The 10,000-nt window shown below is 45.2% G+C and overlaps 1 protein-coding gene across 1 annotated transcript in view; it reads right to left on the bottom strand.

Moving 5' to 3' along the window:
- tcf7l2 (transcription factor 7 like 2) overlaps nucleotides 1–5,515 on the bottom strand; it is an 85,711-nt gene extending 80,196 nt beyond the window's left edge. The window contains 3 exon segments of the mRNA XM_042077877.1: nucleotides 4,408–4,532; nucleotides 4,687–4,753; nucleotides 4,904–5,515. Coding sequence (XP_041933811.1) covers nucleotides 4,408–4,532; nucleotides 4,687–4,753; nucleotides 4,904–5,092 — 381 coding nt within the window. The 5' untranslated portion in view covers nucleotides 5,093–5,515.
- Between the last annotated feature and the right edge of the window lie 4,485 nt (nucleotides 5,516–10,000).

Below are 10,000 nucleotides of genomic sequence, written 5' to 3'. Positions count from 1 at the left end.
AAGATCCATTAACATGGAAAGCCAATTTGATAAGGTGTGTCCCTCTCCCGCTAAATCCCCATTTAAAAAGCGTTCCTCACCTCCCCGGGACCTGCCACTCACTCATAATCCGCATATTACACACGGCAGCACACACACACACACACGCACACACACACACACACCGTTACAACACAATAGGGATGCCTTATCATTTTATGCCCTTACAAAAAACAACAATATGCTTTAAAGCAATTTTTGCATGATTCTAATTAATGTATGTTCTAAATGTATAGAAATATACAGGTAAAATCATTTTAAATGTATATAAATATATTCACAAATGCTTGAATAAGACTCAAATATCTGCATGTTTCAGCAGAGGCAAGTGGTGCAACCGAAAACCTACCACTGAAATCAGACAAAGAATGACAGCAAGCAAGTGAGAGTGAGAGAGCGCGCCACTGAGTGAGAGAGAGACGGAGAGAGAGAGACAGAGAGAGAGACGGAGAGAGAGAGACTGAGAGAGGGAGTCTATTGTTTGGTGGGGGAACTTTGCTATGCAGTGTTGTGTTGTGCTGTGCTGTGCTGTGCTGTGCGCGTGTGTGTGTGTGTGTGTGTGTGATTGTGAGAGTGTGTGTGCTATGTTGCGTGAGGCTGCGTTGGGTGTTGCTGCTCGCCTCGTCGTGTCTTGAGCTGCTTTTTTAAACGCTGGTAATTACCCGTCGAAACCCAAAACCGGCCCGTGTCCACATCTCAGGCCCCAGGACTTAGGAGGCCCGCCCAGCGCCCGAGTCAAATAGCTCCACATTCAGACACCACCGCACACAAGCAGTAAATAAAGCCTCACACACTCACAAACACACACACACACACACACACACACACACACACACACACACACTTACACTACACAAGAAGGAGTGGAGGGGAGGAGATTAGAGAACAGGAGAAGATGGAGAAGATGGAGAAGAGGGCAAGGGAGACGACAGGAGAGAGGAGGAGGAGAAGAAGAGAGGAGGAGAGAGTAGAGGAGAGAAGGAGAAGAGAGGAGAGAAGAGGAGAGAAGAGAGGAGGAGGAGAGAAGAGGAGATGAGAGGAGGAGGAGAAGAGAGGAGAGAAGGAGAAGAGAGGAGGAGGAGAGGAGAGGAGAGAAGAGAGGAGAAGAGAGGAGAGGAGGAGAAGAGAGTAGAGGAGAAGAAGAGAGGAGGAGAGGGTGGAGGGGAGAGGAGAGGGAGGGAGAGAAGAGTAGAGGAGAAGAGAGGAGAGGAGAGGAGAGGAGAGGAGAAAGAAAAAGACTTTCAGACACACACAAATGCCGTGTAAATGGCCGGACAGTGAGAAGCATCTTCCTATTTGAGAGAGAGATAGATTCCCACTCTCCCAATCACACACACACACACATCTGTAAAGCTGACTTCCCAGCCAAACACAGAATACATACACAGCCCATAAATAACTACACAGAGACAATTCCTGTTTCCGTCTCAATCCTGATATAAAAAAAAACAAAAACGATGTAACCTAAAAAGAGGCCATTCTGCTTTCATCCTGCACTGGAGCCAGAATCACACACACGCTCATCAGGTACAGCTCACACTCCGCACAAATCACACACACACACACACACACACCGCACGCATCTTTCCTCAGCATCCGAATGACAAAAGATTCCGACTCCGAGAGATAGGATCAATAAAGAAACATCAAATGACAAAAAGACACGCTTCCTAGCTGATTAGCTCCAACACTTCTAGCACGCCTGCTGGGCGACCGGGTGTGTGTGTGTGTGTGTGTATTTGTGCGTGTGTGTGTGTGTTTGAGTGTGTGTTATAAGGCTTTATAAGCGTGAGCTTGCTGTTAGTTAGGGAAGAGGACAGTTAATCGATGCTGGGCTAAATTATTAATGTCTGCTTTTAGTAATGCGTTTATGAATACAAGGGCTTTCAACTTCAAAGCCCCGCCAGCCCCTCCACACACAGGTAGTCCTGCTCGCTCAAAGCCACCCGCGTGCACGTGTGTGTGTGTGTGTGTGAGAGAGGAATGGACGACCTTTCACAGGGCCTGTGGTCAGAGAGAGCATCACAGACGGATTACTGGGTGATTTGTCCAAATAAACGTGTTCTAGAGACACGCTACAGCTAAAACTGTGATGTAAAAGCCGTCAACATTCCCTCTGCCTTCGAGCAAGCGTGCAAGCGTGTGTGCGTGCGTGCGTGTGTGTGTGTGTAAGCGCACTCCTCAGAGCCAACACAGAATCCTTTACCTCATTCAAACAATTTCTTGAATTTCCCCTGGGGATCAATAAAGTATCTATCTATCTATCTATCTATCTATCTATCTATCTATCTATCTATCTATCTAACAATATCTCACATGTCTAATGGAAAACACAGAATTCTTAACAAGAGATAAGGCAATGTGGATACCCTGCAGTATGCTTGTGTGTGTGTGTGTGTGTGTGTAAGAGCTAGAGAGGGATGCGGACACTTGTGTATTAATGTGCGTATCATCCATTATGTATCATGCAAACAGGTGAACAAACACTCTATAGCTGATTCTGAAGACTTGATGTTACATGCACTAAATTTGATTGATTTCGAAATAGTGTGTGTGTGTGTGTGTGTGTGTGTGTGTCCTCTTGTACAGAACTGAGGAGCGTTTGACAAAGAGGGAGATTCAGACAGAAGTGGCATTTCCACCGCTCTGCAGTCGACTCCTGACACACACACCATCTACAGAAGCAGGTACACTGCTGAGAGGTGTGTGTGTGTGTGTGTGTTTTGGTGAGGGTAATAAAACATTCTGATATTTCGGCAATGTGTGTGCTGGAATGAAAGCTCCAAATGCAAACTCTCTGAAAGGATTTCACGGCAGAGACAGACTTAACAAAGACCACTGTCTGAGCACGGCAGAATACACGCGTACAAATATACTCACACACACACACAGAGAGAGTCAACAGCATCCTCATCGCAGAACGAAACGCTCCCATCCAAAAATGACAGTGTTTCTCCTCACCATCTTGGTGTCTGATTTAGACATTACAAATTATTTTCCCTCACAAACATTATTATGTCACTGCCCTGTAATATAGAGCTGACAGATTTCCAATAATATAAAAATTAAATCAGATGTATAAGATGCATTTCAACATAGAGATGTCTGGTATTTTATTAATATTTATATAATTGCAATAATAACTCTGGTTTTTGTTGTGCTCTCTTTGGTTCTTTGTTTTATTCCGCTCTTAACTGTGCACCAGACAAAATTATATTTATAGTTTAGCCATTCTAGGAATGTCATCATGAATAAATATAAAGAATAGCAGGGCCATAATCGCAGGTCTCCGGGTTAACCTTGTAATTTGAGATGGTAGTCTTCGGCAATAACCAGCAATTACAATTAACTCTTCTGGCAGCTCGAGACTTCCCGCGAAGCCTTCTGCCCGGTGGGACCGGCACAGGTAGCGCGTGCGTTCGTGTGTGCATGCATAATTATACTCTTACTAATTGCTAGTAACAAGGGCATTTTTAGAGGGTGTTTTCGGGGGGAAAGTGAAGGTAAAAGATCCCTTCCGTAATAGAACAGACTCGCGCGCTTCCCTGGGAAAACCATCCCGCAGGAATATCAGACACTGTATGTGTTGGTCCGCTGTAAATATTTGCGTACTAAAAATGTGATAATTGTACAGGCGTGTGGTTGTGCATGACCTATATTTAATTTCCTGACATCTTAACAGTGTAAAAATGACAGACATATATTGTGCAATAGGCTATGCAAATATGCTGAATAAACTCATTTGCATAAAGCTTTAGATTCTAACATCCATAAAATTAAAATACAACAGCTTCGTTTGTAGTGAGACGTGCGTGTCACCGAACAACAGAGGAAATGTCAATTTCCTCAGTACAAAAAAAACATCAGTTAATTCTGACAAAATCAACCGCTAAAATTAACACAACCAATTCAGGAAAACAATTGATTAAAAAAAATAGCACAATCCCAACAACTGCGGATACCTTATTATTAGCCTATTACATTAAGTTGAACAATAAAATCATTCGTGTACACAAGTGTACAACAAATAAATTGTAAATGTCACTTTCCAATTTTGGATACATTTTTTTTTATTCTAAATTCAATCCGTGCGGGAAACGTTAGGTAGAATGCTTCCCGCATTTGGAACGTGTGTGGGAGGCCGCGCTGTTCCATAGCCAACTGTACCGGGCTGTAGCCGTAGCCTACTTCCACACACGGGATCCGGCTGAGCAACGACATGACATGCCACTGTACAGTACGCCAAAGTTGCGAAACTTTAGCCTGATATTTCCCAGCTAACCTTACCTACTTGCGCTCGCAAACTATGTCCTGCTGCGCGCTACGTGGCGTGTTAATGAGCGTAAAGGGGCAAATAAACACACTTACTGTGCGTGCTGTTGGAGAAAGTGATCCGTTCGGGAGGTACGGGCTCGTAAGATCAGGGATCATTATAAACGGATAGCCCGGGTACGGTGGGCTCTTGAACAGCCCTCCATCTTGCCGCTTCGCAGCTAACATGGCGGGGGAAAAGAAGAAAACTTTTATAAGTGCCTTGAAAAGTTGCTCTCCTTCAGAGACCCCAACAGTAAAGCCCTTCGGCATGTTAACATTGCATTGAGTAAAAGTGTGTGGGACAAGAGCATTAAGAAAAGAGCAGAAACTCACCCTCCTCTAAACTTTCTCTTGTTTTGTCTCTGAAAGTTTCAGATCTAGGCGGAGGCCGTCTTTCCGCCTTCAAATGCAACGAAACACAGGGATTGCATTTAAGAAACACGAGGAGGAATCGCTACTTTTAACAACGTGTTTTCAAACGATAATTTTACGTATAACAGATAAATGAAGTAAAGTCATGGTCAATCGATCGCCATTATTTGTCACTTACCTCTGAATCTGACGAGCTGTTTTGATTCGTTTCTGATTCGTTTACAAGAGAAGATTTGACGTCTGCTAAATCCCTTTCTGCAGAAGAGTTCTCCGAAATTTTTTCCTCCTGTTCCCCTTCGTCTTTGAAGGAAATCATTTCATCGTTCGCACCCAAATCGTCCCCTCCACCGCCGTTGAGCTGCGGCATTTTTCCCGAGCAATTTTGGGGGCAAAAACACAAAGTTTTAAACCCTTGATCTTAGTGATCCCGGATCCGAGTTTAAGTTTAGGGTCTGTATTGGCGTTTTCCAAGCACTGGCGGTTAGTACAAACTCAAAAGAGGGGAATCTTGGCAGAAAAAGAAGCCGGAGATGGAGCTGAGCCGCTCGGATTGAGGAGTTGAAGTTGGTCGGAGTGGTTTTCAGTTCAAAGGCGGCGCTGATTGACAGATAGAGAGGGATGGAAATAGAGAGAGTCTGGATTCGGGATTATTGACAGGGAGAAACACACAAGAAACTAATGAGATTCAAACAGGGAGGGACTTGAAGTGACGTTTTCATAAATAGAGAGGGGCAGGATAGGGGGGCAGGAGAGGACTGGAGGGGGGGGAGAAAGGAAACGGCGGACGGGAGAGAGTTTGAGACGCGGAAGCGGACAGCTTTGGTGAGGAGAGGGACAGTTATGCGAGTCGCCCTGTTTGCTTTTGTGACGGAATAGTAAAATAGGCGGAAGATCTCCGCGAGGTGCCGGTGAAACGTGGATTAAACAACATGGGCGGTCTCGCGCCACGGCGCTATTCCACTTCCTGCTTCTCGTGCAGGAGCCGCGTGCTCAAGCAGCCGCGCGCAGCCCAAACTTTGCCCCGCGTACCATAGAGATACGGCCACGCGCATCTTTTATTTGACTTGGTGCCTTAAAAATTAAACCGCTTAAAATATAAAATATTTTTCAAATTAGTTTATTTCAAAATGTCGTTTTGTTTTTCTGCACCTTATTTCAGCTTGTTATAAATTTCACAACGCAATTTAAAATCACTTTAAATTATGTGTCAAACTGAATTATAATATAGCCTACTGTTGAAGAATATATATAAGCAAAGATATTGTCCCTGTCCCTATATGATTTTTTTCCTGGAGCGCTTGTCGCGAGTGTCGAGCCGTCTCAGGTGAGATGCGGAGGGAGGGAGAGCGCGATGGGCGCTGATCGAGCTTACAGCAGCGGCGGACTAATGAGTTCGGGCAGCTCCGAGGACAACCTGTGTTCATTATGAATAAAACAACAGGCCGCGTGCGTTCGCTTCCTGCTCCTCTCTGTCACCCACACCTCCGATGCACACAGAAAATGATAAATAAAGTTTTTTTTAGTCCTCAGCTTGCTTGTGATTGAAGAAAAGACCGAAAGGCTTTTTTAATAACCCAAAATGGGTTTAATTAGGCTACTGGCCGACAGCTGTGTTGGAATATGTTTTAATACCATTATTTTATTTTCGTAAAAACACAGGGAAATATTTTATATTTGCATGCTTGCTATGGAATCGCTGTCATTCAAGAAGCAGCGCGTTTCCATTCTTGCAATTATTAACAGTATAGCCTAGGCCCAGTCTAACAGCTTTTATAACTGCTAATTTTGTTTTAAAGGTTAGACAACACCGATCATCATATTTTAAAATAATATGTCCGCTCTGGCGCTAGATTGAAACGGCTTGTGCTCATCAGGGTCAAAGTTATTTAAACAGAGAAGGACAAGGGGAGCGGGGAGGGTCCGGCGTAGCACTGGCGTTGAATGGACTGCGCGGTGCCGATTATTTACAGGCTGTGCCATAAATGTTTCATTGTTTTTCCAAGATAGTGCGCGGTGTAAACTGACAATCAGAGCTCTTGTTAGACATCCGCGGCGTGCACACACAGCCTAATAAATAAATATTCTCTCTAAATGTCTGTTTCTGAATGAAGGAGAGCTCTGTCTGCTGGAGAGGCAAAACTGAAACACAGAGGGGGAACAATACACCATGATGCAGCTGTGTGTGTGTGTGCATGCATGTGGTGTGGCCTATGTGTGTGTGTTTTAAATTAATTGCATAAACCTGAGAAGTGAGTATGACATTCCATCATTTTAAGATAAAAACCTGGAGGACAGAGGAAAAACGGATGTCAACATCAGAGACATGACCTCTCTCTCTCTCACACACACACACACACACACACACACTCTCTCTCCTGCTCCTAGCCTGCCTCTACTCTAGACCCCGCGGGGTGCCGAGGGACCCCCTCACACACACACACACACACACACACACACACACACACACACAGCCATCTGCACACCACAACTGCATCAGTAGCCTCAACACCCCCTGTGTTTTGTTGGTATTTTTTTATTATGATGTGCATTAGTAATTCACATATAGGTTATTCTAGCACCGTTGCAGCGGGGTGGCCATCTCATCGGCCAGTTACACGGGAGAGGCTATCCAAGCCCCTCGCATCAGCTTGGGCGGAGAGAGAGAGAGGGAGAGAAAGAGAAGGGGAGAGATAGAGAGAGAGAGAGAGAGAAGGGGGGAGAGAGGGAGAGAGAGAGAAGGGGGGAGAGAGGGAGAGAGAGAGAGAAGGGGGGAGAGAGAGAGAGAAGGGGGAGAGAGAGAGGGAGCGAGAGAAGGGGGGAAAGAGAGAGAGAGAGAGAGAAGGGGGGAGAGAGAGAGAGAAGGGGGAGAGAGAGAGGGAGCGAGAGAAGGGGGGAAAGAGAGAGAGAGAAGGGGGAGAGAGAGAGAGAGAGGGAGGGAGAGAAGGGGGGCAAGAGAAGCTGAAGATAGCCATGCAGGCTGCATCAGATCACCAAACCCCAAACTCCTCAACACATAAATGGTTAATTACCCATAATGCCTCTCAATGCGTTCCCATGCCGCCCTGCGCTGCATTAGCATATTATAGGCTGTGTGCTCGCTTGTATTCTTAGTAACATTATGTGCATTTAAAGGGTTGTTAATGGTAGCTATGGACTCATTTAAGCCAGATGCCTGCTGAGTTTGATGAATAAAATAATACACAAAGTTTTCTGCTTTTAACAAGTGGAACTTGGCATTTAACCTTTTCAAGCGTACTTGATCGCAAATGTCCCCTTTGTGAGAGGAAGCGCAGTTAACCAATTTAGCATTTTCCAGGACGGCTCAGCTGATGCGGGCCTATTAACAATGATTTGGTTAACCACAATTATGCTTGACTAATGGCAGTCTGCATTGTCTGCAGGCCCATAATAAGTGCATTGATTTGAGCTTACTCAGATTATGCAAAAAAATAACATCTTTATGATGTATATTTAAAAAGCAAACAAAAAAATAAAAGTCAGGCTCATTTTGGCATGTTTTTGAAACATCAGTTCATTTAAAAACAGAAAGAAACATACTAACACATCACTACCGTCACGCTGGCACATCAACATCGTGGACATTTATAAAAATGAGATAAAATATAAAACAGAAAAAATGTGTCTGTTTGTGTGTCTCAGGACACCCAGAGCTCAGGGTCTTGAGACGACTTCATATTCTCCATGTGTTGTTGTTTAAAGCATGGCTGTTTTGTGAGTAAGATTTTAGCAGACAGCCTAGCACCCTCAGCCTGTCCTGAATGGAGACATTGTGTTTGTGTTTATGTGTGTGCATGTGTGTGTCTTTGTGCGTGTCTGTGTGAGTGTGCATGTATGTGTGAGTGTGCGTGTATGTGGGTGTGTGTGTGTGTGAGTGTGCATGTATGTGTGAGTGTGCGTGTATGTGTGTGCATGTGTGTGTGTGTGCATGTATGTGTGAGTGTGCGTGTATGTGTGTGTGAGTGTGCATGTATGTGTTTATGTGTGTGCATGTGGGTGTGTGTGTGTGTGTACTTGTGTGTGTGTGATGGGTGTATCATGCTGCCTGGCCAGACGGGCCAAGGGGTGGGCAGATGGCTGAGTGGGCCGGAAAAGCCCACTGCATCGTGGGAAATGTTTGAGGAGTGCGGAGAGTGGGGCCGTGTGTGTTTTCCAAAACAAACAGTCCAGCTTCTTCAGGCAGATGCGAGAGCCATCTATCAGCACCCCGCGCCTCCAAGCCAGCAGGGTCACTGGATACATGCACACACCTGAGCCGCTCATCCGCTAGGTGTGTGTGTGTGTGTGTTTACTGTCCTGAGATACTGCGGTCGGCACCATAACTACAGCCAAGACACACACACTCGTGTCAGTGTGGAGCGTAGCCGCTTGCTGACATCACAACACCAAACTGTCACACAGTGAGTGAACTCTTCACCTTAGGCCAAACGCCGCCACTCATCACACACACACACACACACACACACACACTCGGCAGGCAGGCAGGCCAGCCACGCCTAAAACTCCGCCACATAAATAACCTTCACCCTGCCGCCAGGCCCGACCCAATATCCCATCTTTTGGCCATGAGGTTGCCTGCTCCGAGAGGGCCGGTCATAAATCAGCTCCGCTCCACTACGGCAGTCATGCAATCCCATAGATCACTCCAGAGAAACTTGCCTGGGTGTGTGGTGGATGAGAGCACATGCACTCATTTGGATGGAGTAGGGATTTGCTAAATAAAAACTACTTTCTATTCTGCAGCAACTAATCTCTCTCTCTCACTCCCTCTGCCACACACACACACACACACACTCTTACAAGATACCTGTCTCCTTAGTGTTAGCTGTGATGAAGGTCTCATCAGGACAGGTGAGCTGAAGACAGAGAACAGGGCTGTGTCGTTGGTTACGGTATCATTGGTTACAGTGTTGTTGGTTACAGTATCATTGGTTACAGTATCATTGGTTACAGTGTCGTTGGTTACAGTGTCGTTGGTTACAGTGTCATTGGTTGCAGAGAGTGTCATTGGTTACAGTATTATTGGTTACAGTATCATTGGTTACAGTGTCATCGGTTACAGTATCATCGGTTACAGTGTCGTTGGTTACAGTGTCATTGGTTACAGTATTATTGGTTACTGTGTCGTTGTTTACAGTATCATTGGTTATAGTGTCATTGGTTACAGTATCATTGGTTATAGTATGATTGGTTACAGTATCATTGGTTACAGTGTCATTGGTTACAATGTCATTGGTTACAGTATCATTGGTTACAG

This window comes from Alosa sapidissima, chromosome 22 (genome assembly GCF_018492685.1).
Source record: "Alosa sapidissima isolate fAloSap1 chromosome 22, fAloSap1.pri, whole genome shotgun sequence".
NCBI classification, from domain to species: Eukaryota; Metazoa; Chordata; class Actinopteri; order Clupeiformes; family Clupeidae; genus Alosa; species Alosa sapidissima.
This window is presented reverse-complemented; position numbering and strand designations above follow the sequence as displayed.